Genomic DNA, 27,083 nt, shown 5'->3' on the forward strand with positions numbered 1-27,083 from the left:
ACGTCAGCTTTCCTGCTCCTCTGATGCTGCCTGGCCTGCTGTGTTCATCCAGCTCTAAAACTTCAGATCTATCAAGTCAGGCTTCAATCTGGGATCTGACTTATCCAGTTTTACCCTCAGCTGGGATCACAACAATACTTTTTTTTTTGAAAGTAATAATAATATTAGTACAGACATTCATTATACTGCTGTTTCCCAAGCCAACATTGCAGGCTTCTAAATGTTAATAGAACGTGCAAGAAAAACTAGTATAGTTCAACTTTACAAACTTTTGAAGAAACTGTTCATGCAGATTTCTAAGACCAAAAGATATTTATGGCTTTATAATTTTTTCCAATGTGTCAATATACAATCACTCCTAAAGGAATGAAAGTTGAAAATGTGCATTTTGCTCTAAGAACATAAGCACACAATTCAAACTGACATCCTGGTGAAACAATGCACCATCTTCAGATGAGTGGGTAAACTGAGGTCATTTGCTCAGAAAGGTGAAGATCCTGTGCAGTTATTCAGGGAAGAGCACACAGCTCTATCAGTATTCTTTAAATAGTTAAATGTCACAACAATACACTGGTCATTCATCATGGTGCCATTTGTGAACCTTTGTGCTCAAAATGATCACATTTATTCGCAAAAGTGGGTCCAAAAAATGATGGATAGAATTAATCTATAAATGATGAGGAAGTAGGAAATATTGAGAAACTCAATTGTCTGAACAAGCACAGAAGTTGCTAATTCTGAAGTGGGGTAAGAGTAGTGGAAACCTGGAACTTGCTCTCGCCTCCCCCACCCTCTTCCCCACACCAAAAAAACAAAAGGCTGGGTATCAATTAAAATGTTAAAACTGGACTGACAGATTTGTGTGGCAAGAGTATTAAGGAATATAAAACCATAATTGATGAATTGATTTCATATACAGATCATTACTATCTAATTCAATTGTTTAACGGGCTTAAAGAGTTGAGCCTCTTGTTCCTAAACTAGTCGTCTCATCCAAATGATTTATATAGATTGTGAAAATCTGCAGTCTCAGCATTGATCCTCGTGGTAGGCAGTAATAACAACCTGAGAATGATCCATTTATTTGTTTGTTAATTATTTGGCTAGACTGATACTCCCTGTACTATTTCAATAGTTATTTTAAGCCTTTGTTTCAATTGATACAATACCTAAAATTTCTCTGCAACCATCTCAATGAAAATACTTTCAATAGATAATCCAGTTTATTATTTAAATGTGTGAATCGTCAGAGCAATTGAACATCTTGACAATACATTCTTCCCATGGGCTGATCCTGGTTGTGACCCAAAATAACCTTTTAATATTGGTATAAACAAAAACCGGAAGTGCTGTCTCAGAACACTAAAAAGTAGATGAACATACAACCTTGGAGTACAAATAGGCCACTCAACCCATCAAGCTTGTTCTGCCATTCAATAAAATCATGACTTATCTGGTTCCTCCATATCCCTGTCTACCCCAATAGCCTTGCATTCCTTGTTTATCGCAAATCTAATCTGTGCTTTAAAAATATTCAGAGTCACTCCCTTCCTTAAAAAGTGATGGAAGCAGAGACCTAAGGGTTCAAGTGCATAATTCCTTGAAAATTGTGTCACAGATAGGCAGCTAAGATGGCATTTGGCACCTTGCCTTCACTGCTCAAAACCATTCAGTACACGTTGAGGTTGTACAGGACATTAGTTGGGCCATTTTTGGAATACTGTATACAGTTCTGGTCGCCCTGGCATATGAAGGATATTATTAAATTGGAGATGGTGCAGAAAAGATTTACAAGTACCAGTAGTAAAGGGTTTGAGTTATAAGGAGAAGCTGAATAGGCTAGGACTTTTTCCACTGGAGTGTAGAGGTTGAGGGGTGATCTTACTGAGGTTTACAAAATCATGAGGGGCATAAATAAGCTGAATAGCAAAAGGTCTTTTTCCTAGGGTAGGGGAGTTCAAAATGATTGGGCATAATTAAGGTGAGAGGAGAAAGATTTAAAAGGGAGCTGTGGGGTAATTTTTCCCACACAGAGGGTGGTTATTGTGTGAATGAACTGCCACAGGAAGTGGTAGGTGCAAGTACAATTCCAACATTTAAAAGACATTTGGACTGGTACATGAATAGAAAAAGTTTAGAGGGATGTGGGCCAAATGCAGGCAAATGGAACAGATTTAATGTGAGAAATCTGGTCGGCATGGGCGAGTTGGACCAAAGGATCTGTTTCCATGCTGTATGACTGCAGCTTCACATTCCACTGTGAAACACTCAGAATTCTTAAGAAACCTACAGCAAACTTTTCTATCATATTTTCTGCTTAGATTATCTTGTCTAGTGGGTTGAAACTTTCATTGTTTTGATTACTTTTGGTTTGGAGTTATGAACAATGAGCTGGGAGGTGAAGTTGACCTCTGAGCTGCAAGGAGCAACTTGTTCTTAAAAAAACAGAACAAGCAAACTTATATTTGTTTGAGGTCAGGCCTAGCAGTTAACTGCAGGTTGATTCTTGCTCAAAGTACTCTATAAGTGCTTTGATGCAAGAGAAGCATTATATTCAAACAGATGGCAGATGTTTTAAGGTTAACAGGGACCTCACAGGGAGGTTGGTGCCCAGAGAATGTTGAAAGAGAAAAGAGAAACCAAAGATTGCACTGGTTTTGAGCTGTGTTTTTGGCAGAAGAATTGTTATAAGGAGATCTGATTGCTCTCTGGTTATCCTCCCATTATCAACTTATTGGAAGTTTGGAAAATAGAATTTCAGTTATAAGAATTAAATGGATATCCCACAGAACCTGTTGGAAGCTATTTGCATCGACTGGTGTTGTCAGAAACCCAGAAAGATACTATCCTATTTGCCTGTGATTTTATAGATTGTGGAACCAGCTGAAGTGAACTAGTCCGTTCTATCTCTCTCATTTTCCTGTTGATTTATTCCTTAATTGTGTCTGTTTGTCTATCTTTGCAGAAGAGGGACTAGAATCAAAGAAGATTGAATTTAAATTTTAAAAAAGCAATTAGATTAACTTGTTGTTTAACTTTGCTAAGCTAAAGCTATTGCATTAAATAACAAATTGTTAATTCTTTTGTTTAAGCTATAAACCAGGTGTCTGGTACCAATTATTCACAAAGTCTTGCATTGGTTATTCAAAAAGTCTGGTTAGGAATCATTGGGGTCAATTTTGAGGGTCTTTGAATGTTTTAATTTTACTATGTTGTAAATACGGGGATAGGGAGTCTGACTTAGATATGGCCATATCTGTCATAAGTGATGGATTAGAAACAGTTAATGGCATCATGAGATTGCATGCCATCATGAGTTTTCCCAAAGCAGCTGCAGAGTTGGCTCCTTTGCTTCTTTGAGAGCCCGTTTTCAAAAATGTGCAAAAAGGTGGCTGACCGATAATAATCTTATCAGTGCAATGGTTATAACACTCTATTATCCATCTAGGACCTGGTTTCAAATCTCCAGACCAGTGGACTCAAAATTTCCTCAACAATTCATGGTGAATGGAATCTGGACAACGTGAAGTCAGTTCCAAAAGTGGGCCCAAGAGGCCAACACAAAATTAAATGCTCTCATCAGGACCAGAAACGCACAAGCAAGCACTGATCAAGGTGTGGAAACTAGCACACAGATCTAATTGAAAGCAAGTGTCAGTTTTATATCCTTAATTTTAGAGCACATTCATTCATAAAACAAGAACTGGCATTTAATCAGCTCCAACATTGATCGGTTTGCATTGCTCTGATCCAAAACCAGTAACAGTGATTAGTACAGTTGATCACGTAAAAAATAAAATGTATAAAGAAGCAGGAGTTGCTCTGATCATTTGGCCATGTACAGGCACTAACTCAAACAGGAAGGCTGCTGAACTCAATTGCTTTTTTTATCACCATCCTCATCACTCCATATCTGTGCTTCCTGTGCAAATGTAGAATTCTGCCACCATTAATGTACTACAAGACAATTCCAACTTTTAAATGATATTGCATAAAAAGCATTCCATTGGCAATCCAAAACTAACCTACCAGTTTATAGGCATGGCTGGTCTCAATTATGTTTTTAATGAAAATGAAAATCCTGTATTTCCAAACCAACCCTCATAATAAAGGCTCTAAAAATGTGCCCTTTTTGTCTTTTAAAAGACAGTTGGGCATTTTCTATAGCAATGTATTCTTCAGCAGACACAACACAACTGCCTTCCTGATCAAACTAAGTCTCTATCTAAACATCATTAAACCACAGTGAGAATTCAGTTCATGGTGCACCAACACCAGTACTGGGGTAGAAGGAAGTTAAATGATTTCAGGAACCATTTAGCATTCAGGTTCAAAAAGAGAAATCTGAGTTGAAAACAACTGTGCTAAATGTAAATAAGCACAATCACAAAGGAATGAGAATGGATCTAGCTGGAATGGACTGGGAAAGGGGTTTAGCAGCAAAGATGGCTGAGGATGAATGGCAATCATTTAAGAAAATAGTTCATGACATACAATAATATATCCAAATGAGAAAGGAGCATTGCAAGAAAGGAAACCAACTATGGTTAACCAGGGAGATTAAAGACAGTATCAAGTTAAAAGTTTGGTGGGTAAGCAAAATGATTGGGTAAATTTTAAAAGCCAAAAGATGACTTAAAAAAAGGAGGAAAACGAAGAGGGTAAACTTGCAAGTAACATCAAGGTGGTCAATAAGAATTTCCTCAAATATAAGGATAAGATATAGGAGCAGAATTAGACCACTCAGCCCATCAAGTCTGCATTACCATTCAATCATAGCTACGTTTCTCAACCCCATTCTCCTGCCTTCTCCCCACAATCCTTGATCCCCTTATCAATCAAGTATCTCTGTCTTAAACACATTCAATGACTTGGCCTCCACAGATTAACTACCCTCCGGGGTTGAAAAAGTTCCTCATGTCAGTTCTAAAGGGTTGACCCTTCACTGATATTATGCTCTTGGGCTGTAGTCTCTCCTACAAATAGGAACACCTTCCCTACATCAACTCTATCCAGGCCCATCAGTATTCTGTAAGTTTCAATGAGATTCCGCTCCCTCCACCTCCCCTCCTCCACCACACTATCCCCCCTCCACCCACTCCCCAATCCTTACAAACTCCAAGTAAGACCAAGAGTCCTCAACCGCTCCTCATATGACAAGCCCTTCGTCCCCAGGATCATTGTAAACCTCATCTGGACCCCCTGCAAGGCTAGCACATCCTTCCTTAGGTATGGGGCCCAAAACTGCTCACAATATTCCAAATGCAGTCTGACGACATCTTTATACAGCCTCAGCAGTATATCTCTGCTGTTTTATTCTAGCTGTCTTGCAATGAATGCTAACATCGCAAATACTAACTGCCAACTGCATGCTAACCTTAAGACAGTCCTCAGAACTCAGGACTCCTAAGTCCCATTGTGCTTCAGATTTCCAAACCCTTAACCATTTAGAAAATAGTCCATGCCTCTACTCTCCCTATCAAAGTACATCACAGCTTAAACTTTCCCACATTATATTCCATCTGCTGCTCTGCTGCCACTTGCCTAGCCTGTCCAAGCCCTTCTGCAACTTCCCCACTTCCTCAACACTACCTGTTCCTCAACACACGTGTATTCTGCAAACTTAGCAATAATGCCCTCAGTGCCTTTGTACAGATCGTTAATGTATAACATGAATAGCTGTGTCCCAACACTGACCACTGTGGAACTCCACTAGTCACCGGCTGCCATCCTGAAGACTCCTTTATCCCTACTCTGCCTTCTGTCAGTCAGCCTAATCCTCTATCCATGCCAATACCTTGTCACTAACATCATAGGCTCTTATCTTATTAAGGACCCTCCTGTTGTCGAAGGCCTTCTGTATATCCAGACAGATCACATCCATTGGCTCTCCTTTGTCTAACTTGCTCGTTACCTCCTCAAAGAATTCAACAGATTTTTTTCAGGCATGACCTTCCCTTGTTGAAGCCGTGCTGACTCAGCTCTATTTTACCATGCATTTCCAAATACTCCACAATCTCATCCTTAATAACAGACTCTAAAATCTTACCAACCATCAAGGTCAGGCTAACTGACTTATCTTTCCTATATTAGAGTCTATTAGATAAGGTAGCGAAACAGATACATAGGCAGATCATGGAAAGATATTAAAGCAACTAGTTTGTTGTAGTGGACGATTTTAACTTCTCCAATATTCACTGGGAGTCCATTAGTGCCAGGGGTTAGATGGCACAGTATTTGTTAGGAGGGTTTCTTGAAACAACATGTAGATAGTCCAACTAGGGACAGAGCCATATTAGACCTTGTATTGAGCAGTGAGCTTGGCCAGGTAATCAAAGCTTCAGTGGGGGAAGCATGATCATAATTCCATAAGTTTTAAAACAATTATGAATAAGAATAAGAATAAGATTGCTCCGCTGGCAAAAGTTCCAAATTGGGAGAAAGCATGTTCCTGAGAGAATGAAAGATAAGGATGGCAAGATACAGGAACTCCGAACAAGGGACATTGGAAGTTTCGTCAAAAAGAAATAGGAAGCATATGTATGGTTAGGGTAACTGAAATCAGACAAGGCCCTCGAGGAATATTAAGGAAACGGGAGAGAACTTAAACAAGGAATTAGGAGGGGTAAAAAAGGGCCATAAAATGTCCTTAGCAAGTAGGATTAAGGAGAATCCCAAGGTATAAGAAGCAAGAGGGTAGCTAGGAAATGGGTATGTCTACTCAAGGACAAAAGAGGGAATTTATGCCTGGACCCAGAGGAAGTGGGTAAGATCCTTAATGAGTACTTCACATCAGCATCTACCAAGGATAAGGTAATGGATGACGGTGAGATTAGGGAAGGCTATGTTGATATTGTAGGGCATGTCACTATTAAGTAAGTGGTGTGGTTGGGTATCTCAAAAAACATTAAGGTGGGCAAATCCCAAGGGATCTATGCCAGGATACTGAAAGAGGCAAGGGAGGAGATTGCTGGAGTCTTGACAGAGATCTTTGAATCCTCTTCAGCCACAGGTGAGGCCCCAGAAGAGTGGCAAATAACTAATGTTGTTCCTTTGTTTAAGAGCAACAGGGATGACCCAGAAAATTGGAGGCTGGTGAGGCTTACGTCAGTGGTACGGAAATTACTGGAGAGGATTATTAGGCAAAGGATTTACTCACATTTGCAAAAGAATGGACTTATTAGGGGTAGTCAGCAAGGCTTTGTTGGGGGCAGGTCTTGTCTCAAATTTGGTTGAAGAAGTGACAAAGATAATTGATGAGAGTAGGATAGTGGCTAATGTCTACAGAAGTCATTACCAAAGCATTTCACAAAGACATTTACAAGAGATGATGCACTTTGGGAGGTCAGATGCAACAGGGAAGTCAATAGCCAGACCTTAGGAGCATTGATAAACAGAGATCTTGAGGTCTAAATCCATAGATCCTTGAAAGGGCAACACAAGTGAATAAAGTAGTAAAGAAGGCATACAACATGCATGCCTTCATTGAATATAAAAATTGACAAGACACGTTGCAACTGTATAAGACTTCAGTCAAGTCACATTTGGAATGCTGTGCACAGTTCCGGTCGCCACACAATATGAAGGATGCGGAGGCTTTGGAGGGGGTGCAGAAGAGGTTTAGCTGGATGTTGCCTGGATTGGCATGCATTAACTGTAAGGACAGGATGGACAAACTTGGATTGTTTTCCCTACAGCATCAGAAGCTGAGTTATGACTTCAGAGTTATATAGAATTAGATAAAATGAAGGGCACAGGTAGGGTGGATTGATGGAAACTCTTTTTGCAAGGGTAGAAATGCCAAATACTAAAGCGTATAGGTTCAGGTGACGAGGGAAAATTTAAAAGGAGATGTGCAAGGACAGTTTTTTTGTTTTACATAGAGGGCAGTAAATGCCTGGAATGCACTGCCAAGGGAGCTGACAGAAGCAAATATGATAGCAGTGTTTAAGAGGCATTCAGACAGGCACATGAACAGCAGAGAACTGGGGGATACAGACCATGTGCAGGCAGATGGGTTCCGTTTAGAATGGCATCACAGTTGATGCAGACGTGGTGGGCTGAAGGGCCTGTTCTTGTGCTATATTGTTACATGTCTGTTCTATTATAAACCATTAAAAGGCTTTCAGCAAAGCCTAAGCCTACTTAAGCTAAGAGGCATGGTGTTAACAGTAGTACATTAGCTTGGATAGAGGATTGACTCATTAATACAAGACATAGATTTGGGATGGGAGTGGGCGTTTTCAGGATGCAACCTGTAACTAGTGGAGTGTCACAGACATCAATGCTGGGGGTCCCAATTGTTTACAATATATATTAATGTGGGAAAATTTGAGATCGTGGACTTTGTCAAGAAAATAGGAGCAATTATTATTTAAATGGGGAAAGTCTGCAGGAAGTAGTTGCACAGAGGATTTGGGGGGGTCTTCATGCATAAATCACAAAAACCTAGCATACAAATTCAGCACTTAGTAGGGAAGGCAAATGGGATGTTGGCCTTAATTTCAAAGGGAATGGAGTACGTACAAATATGGGGAAGTTTTGCTAAAACTATAGAAGGCACTGCACAGACCACAGCTGGAATATCATGAACATTTTTGGGTCTCTTATCTAAGGAAGGGTGCACTAGCATTGGAAGCAGTCCAGAGTATTTCGCTGGGTTGATCCCAGGCATGAGGGATTTTCTTACAAGTAGGTTGGATCTGTACTGATTGGAGTTTAGAAGAACGAGACAAAACATTACTGAAACATACAAGATTGACAGTGGAGACATTGAGAAGTTATTTCACTTTGGGGGAAAGAGTCTAGGACCATAGGGCATCATTACAAAGCAGGGAGTCACCCAGTTATGACAAGAATGAGAAGGAATTTCTTCTCTCAAAAGGGTAGTGAATCTGTGAAATTCTTTACAACAGAGGGTTGTAGAAGCTGTGTCATTAAGTATATTCAAGGTTGAGATAGATTTTTTTTATTAGTAAGGGAATCAACAATTCTGAGGAAAGGCAGGAGAGTAGAGTTGACAATGAACAGATTAACCATGATGTCATTGAATAGTGGGACAGACTAGACGGGCAGAATGGCTTACTTCTGTTCCAATATCTTGTGGAATTGTATAAAGATGGTATACTTGTAATGGGAACTCAGACTGAGGAATGCAAGGGGTGATGAGGTGATATAACATGCCTCTTTTTTACAGCTGTAAACCTGTCAAAAACAAGAAACGCTTGCTCGATTTGTAGGCTAGGAGCAGATTTCAGTGAAGCTTTCGCTGAAATGGTTTCTTGAAAATGGAAAAAAGGAAAGCAGACTTGGATCCAAACTGTTTTCTGGAATGAGATTTGAATCCTGAAGCCAGAATTGTACTGTAAAAGAATTCCACGTCAGCACTCCTAACTGGACCCTACAAGCAAGAGGCCAAAAAAGGGAAGGAGGGAAATGAGAATTCTTAACCAAGAAAAAGTCAATTATGGTGTCTCAGATATCTAACTTCCCTCATTGCAGACAAAAATAATCCATTACAGCCAATTATAGAATTCGTATTTTGTTTTCATACAGAAATAGGATTTTAAGATAGGGGAGCAAAGGAAGTATAAATTAAAACTCATACTAGAAAGCAAAAATAGATATCATGGACTAGCAGTAGAAAGTTCCCATACAAATATACAGAACTAGATCTAATCAGGTAAAGCCAGCTCTAATCAACCAGTCCTGGCAATTTGTGGGCTAACTATTACACAGTACAGGAAACACACAACTTTTTAAAACGGGCAGAAAAAACAGATTTTTTTCTGAGCAAAAGTGCTGACACAAGTTACCTTTCAGTCCTTTCTAGTTTTTCTCTACTTCAATACCTTCGCACCTACCATAAAGATCACTTTATTCCCTTATTTTTGGACTGAGGGCTAAAAAAATGCTGCTTTAATCCAACAGGAGCACGCAAAGAGATGTCTGAACTTTTTAAAAATGTTGTTTACTGGAGCATATTTGAGTCTTTTCCTGAAAAAAGGCAGCAAAGCAGACACCATGGAGCCAATGGATTCTGAACTAGGGGGCAATTTAAGGTTTTTGAGTAGATTTGTAGCTCGGGTTATGGATGCTGTGGTTGGCTCGCTTGCCAAGCTGGGTCATTATTTTTCAGACGTTTCATTACCCTGCTGGGTAACATCATCAGCGCACTCCGATGAAATGTTGTTGTATCTTCCCGCGTGTTATTTAAACTCTGGGGTCCATTGGAGCTGATCATCTCATTTCTGGTTTCTGTTTGCCAGGGCAATTGTCTGGCAGTAATATTTCGATTTGCTCCTGACCAGGTGACCATGGCTTGTGGGGGACCAGTGCAGAGTAATCTCTCGTGTGCAAGGTGAAAGCACTACAATTTACGATTCTTGTCCCAGTCATGCAGATATTAGAAAGTCTCTAGCTCTTTCACTCATGTTTCTACTGCTAAAACTCTGTTGAAAGGAGTAAAACACCCTCAGACATTTAAGTCAAATTCTCAACTAGTGAACGAAAGAATATCAGCATCAACGAACAAGCAACCTTGTGTCCACAGCAAAGAACTAAAAGGAGTTAGAATCCCTACAGTGTGGAAATAGGCCATTCTGCCCATCCAGTCTACACCAACCCTACAAAGAGCAACCCACTCCGACCCAGACCCCACACCCCCAGCCCATCCCTATAACCCTGAATTTACTACAGCTAATCGATCTAGCCTGCACATCCTGGACACTAGGCAATTTAGCATGGCCAGATCACCTACCGTGCACATCCTTAGACTGAGGGAGGAAAGCGGTGCAGCCAGACAAAACCCACACAGAAATGGGGAGACCACGCAAACTCTATACAGATACTTGCCAGAGGGTGCAATTGATCCTGGAATCCTGGCACTGTGAAGCAGCAGTGCTAACCACTGAGCCACTGTGACACACTATTGGAAAAACTGGATGAAATCCAAAGAAAACAGCTCATTGAATCCTGAGGTTCAGACTAGCGCCATAGAACTGGACCGCACGGGGGCTAATTTCTGTAAGGTGAGGTCACAATGGGTTGGGCCTACTTCCAAAATGAAGGCTTTTAAAAAAAATGTGGTGGCACATTGGCTCAGTGGTTAGCACTGCTGCCTCACAGCACCAGGGACCAGGGTTCGATTCCAGCCTCAGGCAACTGTCTGTGCGGAGTTTGCACATTCTCCCCGTGTCTGCGTGGGTTTCCTCTGTGTGCTCCAGTTTCCTCCCACAGTCCAAAGATGTGCAGTTTAAGTGGACTGGCCATGCTAAATTGCCCCTAGTGTCCAGGGATGTATAGGCTAGGGGAAATTAGCCGTGGGAAATGTAGGGTTACAGGGATGGGATGCTCTTTGGAGAGTTGGTATGGACTTGTTGGGCCAAATGGCCTGTTTCCACACTGTAGGGATTCTGTGACTGAACTGTTTTCACCACATTTTTAAAATCTTTTTGCGCCCTTCATACCCATGTCTTGTCTGCCTGTACATCTGTTTGTGAAAGGGGAATTTCAGAAGGGGCAGAATTTAAGTTATACAGTTATAAGGCAGCATTTTCTGTTTCTAACTTAAAGACAATTTGCTCAGAATAAACAATCATTTTCTTGTTAAGTACAGAAAACTTGAGAGTTTTTTCTTTAATTTGAGTTCAACAGTCAGGTAAAGTGGAGAATTTTGACAGTTTGACTAAATCTCATCACATTAGCAACAACGCCAGGGGCTTGATTTCCAACACACCCCTAGTGGGTCATGATAAAATGTATCATTTAATACAAACAAGATCTTGCTCTGGCACTAGGAACTGTACTTTCTTGGACATCGACCAAATAGCTCAGCAGTTATGCAAATAGTGGACTGTTACCTCAATAATGTTATAACTTTGATACTAGATGAAACTTTCTTATCCTCTTCATAATATACTTAAAGTCCAAACATAGAACATTCCATGGTAGGGCCTTACATGAAGGTACTTCTAAGAGAGCTGACGCATTGATTTTAATTTTCTAAAATTTCCTAGATTCAGGGAAGGAGCTATTAGAATGAAAAGCAGTAAAAAAATAAAAACAGAGACACAAAAGCAGAAACAGGACAGTTAGCTTAACGCTGGTCATTGGGAAAATATTAAAAGCTAATAAGGATCCAGGTGTCTTGATAAAACACAAGTTCAAGCTAATCAGGCAGAATCAACATTTTGTGGAAGAGAAATTATGGCTAACCAATCTGTTGAGGTTTTTTGAAGTAACATGGTGTGGAAAAAGGGTTACCAGATGTACTGTGCTTGGGTTTCCAGAGGCATTTGCTAAGGCAACATGCCAGTGCTGCTCAATGGCATTCAGGTTAGGTTTCATCAGGGCCACTAAGCTCCTGAGCCTAGTTTAAAATTGGACAAAAACGTTGAATTTCAAAGATGAAGTGACAGTGACTGCCCTTGACAGCATGGCCACATTCCACAGAGTGTGGCTTCAAGGAGCCCTGGCAAGACTGCGGTTGGAGTCATACCTGGCTCATACGAAGATGGTTGCAGTTGTTGGAGGTCAGTCATCTCAGTTTCATTCATCTCTACTGGAGTTCCTCAGAGTAGCTTAAGAAGTTCCGTACAGACTAATCGGTGTGCCAATGTGCACTTTCTTCTACTTTCGGAAGACACTTTCCATGACCTCGAACGTGTGCAGCAGAAAAAAATAATTAAAGGGAACGTTGACTGTGAGGTTACCAATGACCAGAATATTTAAATGGTTAGTCCAGTTCAGTTTAAGTAACTCATGCTCCGATTCCCCAAAGTCTGTCCACCACCTACAAGGCATACATAAGGAGCAAGATCCACTTGCCTGGATCACAACAATACTAAAGAAACTTGACACCATTCAGGACTAAACAGCCTGCCTGGTTCACATTCACAAAAGTTCACTCCCTCCACCACTATTCAGTATCAGCACTGTATAAATTCTACAGGGAGAACTGCAGAAATTCACCAAGAATTGTTACAAACTCATGACCACTGGCATTTCTAAGGACAAGGGTAGCAGAGACACGGAAACACCACCACCTGCAAGATCCCCTCCAAGCTACTCACCATTCTGACTTGGAATACATTGCCATTCCTGGGTCTAAATCCTGGAATACCTTTCCTAGTGGGCGTACCTATAATCAAATGGACTGCAGCTGTTCAAGGAGGCAGCTCATCACCTTTTCAAGTTCAGCTTGGGATGGGCAATAAATGTTAGCAGAGTCAGTGATGCCCACATCACAGGTATGATATTTTTAGGAATGCGGGCATTGCTGGCTAGTCCAACAATTATTGCCCATCCTTAATTGCCTGACAGCAGTTAGGAGTCAACCACGTTGCCGTGGGTCTGAAGTCACAAAAAGGCAATACTAGCTTTCCTTCCCTAAAGGACATTAGTGAACTAAATGAGTTTTTCTGACAATCGACAATGTTCATCATGAGACTTTTAATTCCGGTTTTATTTTTGTTGAATGCAAATTCCGACATCTACCATCATGAGATTTGAACCCCTACCCCAGATGGATATCTGGATTATTAGTCTACTTTTAATAAGACTAGTCTATCACTTCCAACCAAAACATCAAAGGTCACTGCAGAGAACCTCACAGTATAGGCTCATATTGATAAGAGTAAAGGTTTGGCTACCCAACAGGAAACAGATGGCATAAATGGGTCTTTTTAAGGTTTACAGTATATAATGCATAGTGTGCCACAGGTCACTGCTGGGGTCTCAAGTTTTTACAATTTACCTAAATGACTGATGAAGAAATTGAAAGTATTGTTGCTAAGTTTATTCATGGCACAACAGATAGGAAAGGAAGTTGTGGGAAGAACTAAGGAGGCTACAAATGGATGTAGTAGGTGAAGTGACTGGGCAAAGATCTGGCAAATGGAGGATACTGGGGCCAAAATACAAAATTGTCCATTTTAGCAGGTAGAATACAAAAGTATATTACATAAATAATGACAGATTGCAGATCTCATCTGTGTGTCCAACTGTATGAATCACAAAGGGTTAGTATACAAGTACAGCAAGTAATTAGGAAAGCTAATGGAATACTATTGTTTATCACAAAGGGAATTGAATATATGAGTAACTTATGGTTTAGTAATCTCATCATTGAGAATATACCTTACCACTTCTTACAGTATCAGTCTCCTTAAGGAAGGAACCGCTTCACCTGCATTTACTAATAATTGGAATGGATACGTTGCCTTATAAGAAAAGGTTGGATAGGTTATGCCCTGGCTTTAGAACAGTATGGGAAACTTAACAGATCCTGAGGGGTTATGACAGAATGCATATAGAAAGGATTCTACCGCTGCAAGAGAAAGAACTGGAGGGTCAATGTTTAAAAATAAGGGGTTGCCCATTCAAAACAGATAGAAGTAGACATTTTTCCTCAGAAGCTCATGAATCTTTGGAACCTTTTCTTAATAAGCTGCAGAAACAGAATCTGAATATTTTTAAGGCATAAGTGAATAGATTCTTGATATGCAAGGGATTAACCAATACTAGGAATAGGTGGGAATGTCCAGTAATTAGATCAACTATAGCCTTATTAAATGAGTAGCAGGCTGAAGGAAGCAGGTGGGCTATATGCACTTCTAATTCGTATGTACATCCATGATTCCCTTGCAGAAAGGCTGCAATTTTGGGTGTATCGGAGGTCGAAACTTGTGGTACCCCTCGGGCCAGGTTGTTAAGAGTCACTTTAAGAATGGGAATCTCATTACGACTTAGCTGCCAAGTTACAGTGCAAAATAAACAGAATTTTTATTCCCTAAAGATCATTTTAATGACAGTTGAAAATTTATATTGAAAGCCAAGAGCAATCATTTTTAAACCTGCAGCTCACAGAATGGATTGATAGGGGTTTCATCTTCAGTCTGGTTGTTGCTTCCAGAGTTCAAGGAGCCATGATTCTCCAGCTTAGAGTGAGAATGCAGTACCCTGGTTTGGAGGGGGAAGAGGAAAAAGCACATGGGCCACGCTAATCTTTTCTGTATCTTCCAGGTTCAGTGTGTCATAAAGTCAGAGTCATACAGCATGGAAACAGACACTTCAGTCCAACTCATCCACGCCGAACAAGCTCCCCAAACTATACTAGTCCCATTTGCCTGCATTTGACCCATATCCCTCCAAACCTTTCCTATTCATGAACCTGTCCAAATATCTTTTATATGTTTAACTATATCTGCATCTATGACTTCCTCTGGCAGTTCATTCCACACGTGAACTAATCTGCGTGGAAAAAGTTGCCTCTCAGGCCCCTTTTAAATCTTCCTCCTCTCACCTTAGAAATATGCCCTCTAGTTTTGAAATCCCCTGTCCTAGCGAAAAGACAGACAATTTGCTGTTTACCTTATCTCTGCCCCTCACGATTTTATAAACTTCTATAAGGCCCCTCAACCTCCTGTGCTCCAGTGAAAAAAGTCCCAGCCTATCCAGCCTCTCCTTACAACTCAAACCCTCCAGTCCCATCAACATCCTGGTAAATCTTTTCTGAACCCTCTCTAATTCAATAATATCCTTCCTACAGCAGGGCAACCAGAACTGCATTCCAAAAGTGGCCTAATCAACGTCCTATATAACAGCAACATGACGTCTTAACTCATATACTCATTGATCAGAGCAGTGAAGGCAAGCATGCTAAACACCTTCTTAACCACCATGTCTGTGATGCAACTTTCAATGTGTTGCCAAAGCAAGCCAGGAGGTTATGTTACTAACCTCCAGGTGGAAAGTTACACCCTAATAAAAATGTTCATGTTGGGACAAGGGAGATCAGATTTTCCATTGCTTATCAAAATTCAAGGCTCAGATATTATCTATGATAACTGAGTGACTTTTTTGTAATACCTTTTTACAAATATGCTTTATTTTTTAAAAACCCAAATGATCTTTCAGCAAAACAAATTACTTCATGCACAAGTTACTTACATTTTACACCTTGGAAACAAACAGTAAATCTCTGTTGGAACTGACGTTTTCAGGACTTACCTACGTCTTTAGCAACTAGACCAGTAGTTGAGTAAGGGAGTGGGGGTGATACTCTATTGTCTCTTGATCCAGCAGTACCATTATTACTGAATTCCCACCTCTTCTGCTGTAATTCTTGTAGCCAGTATCTCATTGCTTGTGCACTGGGAGCCTGTTATAATGCAAAACAAAATTATAAAACACAAATGCCGTACATTTTTTCACTGAAGTCTCGTGACAATTGAAGCAACTAAAGAGACCCACGTTAAGCAAGGCATTCTGTCACAGGGCTGACAGACTTACCTAGCTAAACTCATGGACCAGCCACTACATTCAAGTCAATATTTGCAAAGGTTCCACAAATGACCATCTGTCAAGGCATGATGTACAGGATTGATTAATGGCAGGGGAGCACTGATTGGATTCAAATCCAGTCTCCTGAACTTAAGTAGGTAGCAAAGTAAAGCTCGGACCCAAGTGCTTTTCTACACCTGTTTTAAATTATTGATAGCTTCCATAGTTGGTCATCTTTACCTCAGATATAAGGAAATGTTGGATCTGTTTTAAAATATATTACACTTCCTAAAGTATGACAATTATAAAGTACTGTAATGTTGTGATACAAATAAGTCATGATCTGTTTGATGGACTCAGAAGTCCTAGGTTCAAATCCAAACATCAGACAGACACCACCCCCACCCCCCCAAAGTGGAAGCTACAGCTCTGAGTCTAGCTTGGCATGCATCAGGATACTCACAGTGGGTATAGTTGCCTATTCATATTACTGTATTGATCATGGGAGCCCATTGAATCCTACTGGCCAAACTGGAATAAAGATGGTTACGACAAAAAGGTAACATTGATGTTATGGCCTATCAGAACATTAATCAGCTGGTGAAAATTTACTGTCTATTCTCCATTTAATATCTTCACAATGAATGACGGGGCGTGGGGGGGTGCTTTAAAACAAAGCCCAGTAATCTGAGCACTGTAACCAAACTGAAAAATAATGCACACTGCTTGCCGTGATCTTTATGAAGTGATGTTATCAAAAAACCCACAAGCTAATGTATTATTTCATGCACATCTGGAATTTTACATTTCACTCGCTTAAACAAAACATTGAAAATCATTAAAAATCTGATCACATGTTGCTATGAGAGAACTGCTGGATAGCTGGCTCAAATCCCACCTGATCCATTGGTGTGCAATGACATCATAGATCATAGAATCACTACAGTGTGTAAACAGGCCCTTCGGCCCAACAATTCCACGCCAACCCTCAGAGCATCCCACCCAGACCCATTCCCCATAACCTAGCTAATCTGCACATCCCTGGACACTATGGGCAATTTAGCATGGCCAATCCACCTAGCCTGCACATCTTTGGACTGTGGAAGGAAACCGGAGCACCCTGAGGAAACCCACGCAGAGGGAGAACTTGCAAACTCCATACAGACAGTCGCCCAAGTGTGGAATCGAACCCAGGTCCTTGGAGTGGAGAGGCAGCAGTGCTAACCAGAGCCACTGTGTCGCCCTCTCTGAACAGGTTGATTAGAAAAAAAAATTGAGTGTGCTAACACAGGATGTTGATTTAATATTGACAGCAACCCTTATTTACTTTTGTGGTTTAAAGAAGTCTATTGCGCCATGCTGATCCCTGCCTTGCAGAAATGGTGGTACTTCTGCTCATGTGAAGTTTTAACACTTGATTTCTTAGAACTGCAACAAAATATTTCACACCAGATATGTTTGCTTTTCCGAAAGTTAGCAAGTGGCATTGACAGAACCTCCCACATTTCAAAATAGAAGACAAACTTTATCTGAGGTGAAGTTGAGCAAATGTACAGACTTTCAGTGGCATGAAAAAGATACTGAAAAATGCGAGGGATCAGGAACTCACACGTCATATATTTAAAGAGAAAGTCTCTGAACAAAGTGTAATAATGGTGGGGCCTGAAATTTTTATAATTCATACAAATTACTGGATGAGGCACAAAGTATGATTGCTAAATTTACACATGACACGAAGACAGTAAGGAGGGTAAGTTGTAAAAAGGGCATAAAGGAGGATACAAAGAAATGGAAGTTTTACATGGTATGACAATTGGCACTTTCCACTACAGTGTCATGATTCTGGAATTATGGTACTTTATATTCTGTTTGCCTAAAGGTTAGGGTAAAGACTTCATGATAATCACAGAATTTAACCTTGAAAGCATGCTGAAAAGTAGTTTGAAGACAACACCAGGATCAAATCTAATCCTCTTCAGAATCATTTTTCCATAGGGAAGCACGGTGGCACAGTGGTTAGTGCTGCTGCCTCATGGTACCAGGGACCCAGGTCCAATTCCACCTCGGATGATGGTCTACGTGGAGTTTGTAAATTCTCCCCGTATTTGCATTGATTTTCTCTGGGGTGGTCCAGTTTCCTCCCACAGTCCAATGGATTGGCTCTGCTAATAGCCCATAGTGTCCAGGGACGTCTGGGTTAGATGGATTAGCCATGAGAAATTCAGGGTTACAGGATAGGATAGGTTATGGGTCTGGGTGAGATGTTCTTCGGATGGTCGGTGTGGACTCAATGGGCCCAATGGTTGTTTCCACACTGTAGGGATTCTATGAAATCAGTCTTCTGCTCCCTAAAAAATTAATTACATCTAGTCATTATCTGGTTAATAGTGCTTTTCGTAATTAACTTCTCCTCGTCAACAAGTTTTATCTCCCGATGCCAATGATGAACCCAACTTTAAAAAAAGTTAACCAGTTAAATACGGTCCCCATTTATAACCACCATTCTTCAAAATTCTGCCCTGGTCAGTGTCACCAATTAACAGGAATTATCACTGCTAACTGGTCATCCTGCTGTTACACATTCAGGCTTGGCCATAGATTTGTTCAGCAGTATCAGTTGCTCCCTTATATGGTCTTTACATTGCCCTATGCTGCCTTTCACAATATTCTAACATGGTAGCTTAACCTTGTGATCATTGACAGCATCTCCGAAAGCCAGACCCATATCACACTTTGGAAGAAAACAGGTTCATGGGACTATTGCCAGCTTCAGATTGCCTGCAGAGTGCAGTGTGGCCAAGTGCTATTATTGCTGGACTGTTAACCCAGAGACCTAGGTAGTGTTCTGGGTACCCAGGTTCAAATCCTGCCATGGCAGATGGTGGAATTTGAAATCAATAAAAATCTGGAGTTAAAAGTCGAATAATGACCATGAATCGATTGTCAGGAAACCGATCTGGTTCAGTAACATCCTTTAGGGAAGGAAACTGTCATCTTTACCTAGTCTGGCCTACGTGACTCCAGACCCACAGCAGTATTGCTGACTCAAACAATTAGGGAGAGTCAATAAATGCTGGACTAGCCAGCAATGCCTTCATCCCACGAGTGAAGAATTGGAACTATATTATTGCGGCTGAGTCAAAATTCTAAAGCACCCTCCCTACCAGCACTGAGTGCCTAAACTACACTGTTCAAGTCAGCAGCTCGCCACCTTCTTTTCAAGAATAAAGAGGGTTGGGCAATAATTGCTGGCCTTGCCAGAGAGATGCACATACCCAGGGAATGAAAAACACCTGAACCAGTATTTCATGTATGATTTCAATCTTTCCAAAGACAGGCAAGTTATTACATGAGGGGAGGCTTTCGTTAACCCATATTAGTTATGATCAGATTCTTTTTGGTTAATTAATACAACGTAATTTCCAAGTAACAGTAATAAGCACGATATGTTACCACACAAATGTTACCATGGGTCATCTCCACGGATTCTGAGCTCATTTATTTTGGAGCCTAATTTTTTAGCAAACAACCTGCTCGAAGATATCTTAGACAGATCTGTAACTGCTGCATTCTAGATTGTTCACAGTCAAAAACCATCCATTTAGAGCCAGTTAGTAAAGGATCTACCAGAATACTGAATAAAACTGGCTAAAATGCAGTAACCAATTTGACAAAGAGAAAACAATATCAAAGTTGGTTCATTTATCTTGATGCTCTACACATCTGCCATCACCCAGTGCAAGATCCAAGGGACCTACTAGGAGAATAAAGCTTCAATATTCCAGTTTTGAACCAATAGCAATAAACTTTACTCAACAATGATACAACAGTAATATAATCTACACTGTAGAATGTCATTCTAACACCAGAACAGCCACGCCTCGTATCAAATCAAATGTGAAGACAGCAGATCTGAGAGTTTTCTCAACAAATTGTTCAGATGTTAACGATATGGTGGGTTGTCAAATCTCATTAAACTTCACAAGCATTTACAATTCTATACTTTCAATGATCTGCCCTTCAAAAGACCCTGTTTGATGACAGACTGCCTTGATGATTGTTCCCATTCTGGTTCAATACAGTGTGGAGCTGGAGGAACAGCAGCAGAGGAGCAGGAAAGTCAATATTTCGGGTTTATACCCTTCATCAGGACTGGGCTTTCCTTCATTTTGTGGGAGCTGCCAAGGTAACTGTGTGGTTAATGGCACCAGGTGAATTAAGGAGGTGGTTGTGGATAGGAATGGGGTCTATAGTAGTGAAGGTCGTCTGTGTTTGGAGGCAAGCACAAGCACAAGCACAAGCACACTTGGTGTACTAACGACCCTTGATGACTGACAGGGCAGAGAAAAAGCATTTGTTGAGAGTGTGGATTCTGCATAGAATGAAAAACAGTAGAGGTCCTTTGCAAATCTGGGAAAGAGGCTCTGAGCTTGGGTAGGGCTGACTGTAGTGCGAGCGCAGAGCTGAGAATTCACAGAGAAAACAGTTTCTGGAGTCTCTGAATGTACTGTCACGGTTCAGTCCAAATTGGGATGGCCTGAATGCTGTTTGGAGTCCATGGGAGATGAGCCAGCTGCTTAGACAGGTACTGACAAACGAGACGTGGCTGTAGTAACAGGTTTGTTTCAGTACATGGTCGAAGAGCTTCAGGGTGGAGGAGATCACCAGTGGGTTGCAGTGGGAGAGAGATCCACCGAGATATTTTTGGAGGCAGGAGGACAATTTCTTCAAGGTGGGCATCCTTGAAACAGGCTTCGCAGTAGGGTTTCAGTGACTAGTAGATAGCAAGAACTGTTCCTCCAGCTCCACACAGTACTGACTTGGACTCGAGCATCTACAGTTGTTGCTACCTCCAATTCTGGTTGATCACTTCCCTGGGGCTAAATCTCACTGGACTCCAAAACTGCATGCAGTGTTCACTTATAAGCACACTCCAGCTCTTCAGTAAAAACTGACTTCACTGACCCAGTCCTGCCTCTGCTTTTACTACCAAGCTCCAATCTTGCTCAGTTGCATTAAGAAAATACTGCTTCTGGGCTTTTCAACCCCCACTCCTAGCTGTACTGAACTTTTAGAGGCACATCATTACTTCCAAGCCGCCACAGCTTTTCTGGAGTCTCAATTCGAACACTAAATCTTAAATCTTCCTGCAGTTCGAACAGCACAGAAATATCCAACTGCTCTGAACCAAGTCCCAGATATAGAATACATGTAGTTCGGTTGTCTTCCCCACAGCATAGTTAAAAGCATGCTAACAAGGAGTTTCCTTCTCTTTTTCCCCCTCTCACAATACTCACTGACTTTTCGTCTCATTGTCCCTTTGAACTTCTTTTCAGTGACCCTTGAACTGTCTTGAATGACCTACTGAAAACCATGTAACTAGCCCCACTTATCTCTGGGCAGAGGGGCATATAACCTTCAAACTATGAAATCTAACATTCCTTTGGATATGAGTCTACCCTAAAATGTTACATTATCACAGAACACTGGAATTTTCAGCAAAGTTCATTTACAAATCGGAAGAACTCATCACATCTCTGAACACATTACAATCAATCGTTCAGGAACAAGCTGTTCTTGCCCTCTTGTGGTGCCGTGGTAGCATCCCTAGTCCTGGACTGGGAGGCCATGATTCAAATCCCATCTGCTCTAGAGGTACGTAATAACATCTCTGAACAGATTTTAAAAAAAGTGTTCTTTTAAAGAATTTTAATTTTGAAATCTCGTGCGAACAAAAAAGGTTAAAGATCGTGGACAGTGAAGATCTGCATCCTTCAGTTCCGGTCGTCTGTGTACAAGCTTATGTTTTGAGCTCCAAAGTAGTTGTGTCATCCCCTACACTAATTTTTACTACTAGGTACTAGATGCGCATAGTCACATCCAGCTTACTTTCAAACTTGATCTCCATCTATACTTCATCGCTGCCGAAACACTCTTGGTAATAGACTTTGAAGTGCCCTACATACAGTACATTCTGAACCCTCGCTATCCTCAGTGAAATACAACAGAGGAGTGTGTATTCATCAGTCAAGGGTGGGGCGATGTGCTGATCACCAGGAGATTTCCTCACCCATGTTTGATCTGATGTCCAGAGTCAATTTTTAGGACTTCCAAGGGAAGCTTCCTCCAGATTGTGTACAACTGTATTGCCACCTTTACTGGGTCTGTCTACTGGAGGAAGAGGGCTTATCCCAGGAACGAGGATCGTGTTTGCCTAGGACATGATTCTGAGAATACATGTCAGGCTTGAATGGTCTAATGAGGCAGCTCTCCCAATTTTGGCACCGGTCCCCAGATTTTGCTTAGGAGGACTTTACAGGGTTGAGTTTGCCACTGTTTTCGATGCATTCCATGCCAGGCGGTCCATCTAGTTTCATTCCCTTTTTTCAGATTTTTTAAAAGTGGTTTTATAAACATTAAGAGGCTTACTAGGCCCTTACAAAGTATAGTAAAGATTCACTTTGATATGGTCTGGAGTCACACGTAGGCTAGATCAGGTATGGAAGGCCATTTTCCTTTGCTAAAGGACACAAGTGAAACAAATGGGCTTTTCTGACAATGATTAATCTTAATTCTAGATTATTATTGAATTCAAATTCCATCCTCCGCCATAGTGAGAATCAAACCTAGGTACCAGGACATCACTGAGGTTTCTGGGTTACTAGTCCATCAACAATACGACTACCCCTTAGCTGCCCCCAACACAGAAATAATTCTCAAGAACAAGGAAAGCTTTTTAATTGTGGATTTCAGTAAAATAAGCTTTTTGCTACACAACTATATTCCGAAAGGAATTTGTCAAAACTTAAAAGCATTCCATCTGTAAACTATGCTACTAATTGCATTTGAAGTCTTTAAAATCTACACCAGATGTTCTTTTGTTTGCTGCAGTTTGAGAGCTTTTAATGTTAACTGTAAGGGTTAATCAGGTCATTCTAGTTGTGACTTCGTACCTCTCACATCCCTTTTACAGCTTTGAAAGAAGCAACTGCTGCCTCTGTATTTTAATAGCCCTCCCAGCTCTCCCCCAGTTACCAGAAATAAAGTTTTGTGACAATCTAATCCCCTCAGGCCCCATATATCTATTGATCTCAACCCTGAATATTGTCAATGACTGTACATTCACACTCTCCATGTTGGATTATTCCAAACATTCACAACTCTCCGATTGAAGAAACTTTTCCTCAACTCAGCGTGAACAATCTCTTACTTTGAGACTATGATTTTCACTCCCTGATATTTCAACTGCCTCCCTCACCCAACTGGCTTGCCAGCCACATTCAAAATGATTTGCAGATTCACTTGTTTCACTAAACCTGGTTTACACAACAGCAAAGTAGTAGCAAAGGAATTTATTATAAAAGTAGCTGAAAATAAAAATGCAGCAGTTAGGAGGTACCTAAACCAAATGGACCTTGAATGAATTCATGAAGGCCACCACCTTCGAAAGCAATTGAAGCTAGATTCACCCTCTAAAGGGAATGCAGAGACTACTCTGTTTTACAGACATGGCTCGCGCCTGCTGCACTGGACTGTGCGTTACAACCTGAGGGCTTCTCAGTACATTGAAATGGACAACTCGGTATACTCGGGCAAGGCAAAGGGCGGTGGGGATCTGCTTCCTAATCAACCCCTCCTGGTGCTCAGACGTGGAGGCCTGGTGAGTTACAGTTTCCCTGGGCCTTAGAGTATCTTATAGTAAAGTGCTGTCCCTGCTACCTGCTGTGCACGTTCACCTCCACTATCCCGACAGTGATCTGCAGTCCACCCCATGTGGAAGTGAAGAGTGCACTTGATTAAGTATATAATGCTACAAACAGTCTTGACACAGAATACTGCAAGGGCTCGTGCATCATATCTGGTGACTTCAACCGGGCCAACCTCAAGAATGTGCGACCAAACTACCATCAACACATCTCCTGTCCCAGAGATCCAAACCTTCTTGACCCTTGCTTTACAACCAAAGATGCCTACCGCTCTATCCCTGTCCACATTTTGGAAAATCAGATCACAATACTCCTCCTCCCAGCTTACAAGCAGGAATTGAAGCATGAGGACCCAGTACAGAACGTAGTACAGCATTGGTCTGAGGCAATGGAAGGCTTTCTTCAGGACTGCTTAGAATCAGTGGACCGGTCCATATTCAAGAATTCAGTGGCCAACCTAAACGAGTATGCCACTACCATTACAGACTTCATTAGTAAGTATGTAGAAGGCTGCATGCCGAAGAATTTAATCCACATGTTCCCCAACTTGCAACCATGGGTGAACAGGGAGATCCACTTCTTACTGAAGTCCAGGTCTGAGGCGTTCAAGTCAGGCAACCCTGACTTACCAGGAAATCCAGATATGATCTTCATAAGGCCAGAGACACCAAGAGGCGATACCAAACTAAGCTTGATACTCAGACTAACCACATGGATACCCGTCATTTGTGACGAGGCTTACACAACATAACAGGTCACAAAACAAAGTCAAACAGAATTATGGGCAACAGTACATCCCTACCCAACAAGCTCAATGCATTCTACATTCATTTTGAACAGAAAGTCAGTGAAATAACGTCACCTATTCCAACAGTTTTAGATGCACTGTACACATGGTCACTGCTGCAGATGTTAGGTCAGCCTTCTTGAAAGTGAACCCGAAGCGACTGGCCCAAATGGAGTCCCTGGCTGTACGCTCGGATCCTGTTCAGACCAGCTGGCGGGATTATTCACAGACATCTTTAACCTCACCCTAATACAATCTGAAGTCCTCCACCTGCTTCACGAAGACCACCATCATCCGTGCCAAAGAAAAATCATGCAATGTGGCTCAATGGCTACTGCCCAGCGGCTCTGACCTCCATAATTATGAAGTGCTTTGAAATGCTCCACCCTCCAAGATTGCCTTGATCCCTTGCATTTCGCCTGCCACTGCAACAGGTCCACAGTAGGTGTCATCTACCTGGCCTTACATTCATCCCTGGAACATCTGGATAACAAGGATATGTACATCAGGCTCCTATTTATTGACTACAGCTCTGCCTTCAACACCATAATCCCAAACAAACTCATCTCTAAACATTAAGACCTAGGTATCAACTCCTATTCGACTTCCTGACCTGTAGACTGCAACTGGCAAAAATATGCAACATCTCCTTAACCATAATCCTCAACACTGGTGCCCCACAAGGCTGTGTACTCAGCCCCCTATTGTATTCCTTATACACTCAACTGTGACCAAATTCTGCCCCAACTCCATTTACAAGTTTTGCTGACAACACCGCTGTTGTAGGTTGGATCTCAAACAATGAGTCAGAATACAGAAAAGAGGTTGTATGCTTAGTGGCATGGTGTAAAGACAACAATCTCTCCATCAATGTTGGCAAAACAAAGAAGCTGATCATTGACTGCAGGAAAGTGGAGCGGAGGGCATGCCCCTGTCTGCATCAACGGTACTGAGGTGGAGATGGTCAAGAGTATCAAGTTTCTGGGAGTGATGATCACCAACAATCTGTCCTGGTCCACCCATGTCATTGTGACAGTCAAGAAAGCACAACAATGTCTCTACTTCCTCTGGAAACTAAGGAAATTTAGCATGTCCATAAGTACTCTTACTAATTTTCATAGGTACACCATAGAAAGCATTCTTTCTGGATGCATCACAGTTTGGTATGGCGACTGCTCTTCCCAAGACTGCAAGAAACTACAGAGAATCTGAGCACAGCCCAGTACATCACACAAACTAGCCTTCCATCCATTGATTTCATCTATACATTCCACTGCCTCAGGAAAATAACCAACATAATCAAAGACCCCTCTCACCTGGTTACACTCTTCCATCAAGCAGATGTAAAAGTTTGAACAGACGTACAGACAGATTCAAGAACAGCTTCTTCCCTGCTGTTGTCGGACAGACCTCAAATGTTAATTCTGCTCTCTTTCTCTGCACCATCTCTGTATCTGTAACACTGTATTCTGCACTCTGTTCTCCTACTTTGATACACTTTATACGGTATGCAAACAACACTTTTCACTGTATCTTGGTACAGGTGACAACAATAAATCAATTAAGATTGGGCAATAACTGCTGGCCCACATCCCTGCATAAAAATTTGCATTCTGTCCATTCCTAAGACAATCTGCTTACCATTTCCCATATTAAAACCTTTCTCCACTCTGATTCAACTCATTTGCCCCAATTTGACTTCTTCGTCACTATTTACTCTAAAGACCGCTCTACTGTCCAACTTGAGATTTGCTACAACATCAACACCAGCACAATTCAGGTGTAACTGCCCGAATGGTACAGATCCCACATTCAGTTGTAGTGGTGCCAGTGCCCCACAAACCAGAACGCACTTTTCCCACTCCTGTCTTTAAGCCACACATTCATTTCTTTAACCTTATTTGCCCTATACCAATTTTCTTGAGGCTTTGTAAATCAATTTTTTTTAAAATGTCTAGCTCCTCATATTACCCTCTTTCCTTGTCCTGCCTCTGTCATTGGTACTGGCATGGACCATAATGACTGCAAATTTCCCCTCCCATTTGTACATTCATTGCCAGCCCTAAGCTGATGCCCTAAATCCTGGTACTGGTAAGGCAATATAGCCTTCTGAATTCTCACCTTTTGCCTCAAAGAACAGTGCCAATCCCATGCACTAGTCAATTCTCTGCAACAGAGATAGTAGGAACTGCAGATGCTGGAGAATCCGAGACAACAAGGTGGAGAGCTGGATGAACACAGCAGGCCAAGCAGCATCACAGGAGCAGAAAGGCTGACGTTTCGGGCCTAGACCCTTCATCAGAAAT

At 41.4% G+C, this 27,083-nt stretch overlaps 1 protein-coding gene across 1 annotated transcript in view; it reads right to left on the reverse strand.

Annotated features, from left to right (window-relative positions):
• The window catches only part of LOC109931476 (TBC1 domain family, member 2B), a 154,202-nt gene that overhangs the window by 101,329 nt on the left and 25,790 nt on the right, over positions 1-27,083 (reverse strand). The window contains exon 2 of the mRNA XM_048617018.1: positions 16,012-16,162. Coding sequence (XP_048472975.1) covers positions 16,012-16,162 — 151 coding nt within the window. The remainder of the gene's footprint in view (positions 1-16,011; positions 16,163-27,083) is intronic.

Source organism: Rhincodon typus, chromosome 36, assembly GCF_021869965.1.
Source record: "Rhincodon typus isolate 14 chromosome 36, sRhiTyp1.1, whole genome shotgun sequence".
In the NCBI taxonomy this organism is placed as follows: domain Eukaryota; kingdom Metazoa; phylum Chordata; class Chondrichthyes; order Orectolobiformes; family Rhincodontidae; genus Rhincodon; species Rhincodon typus.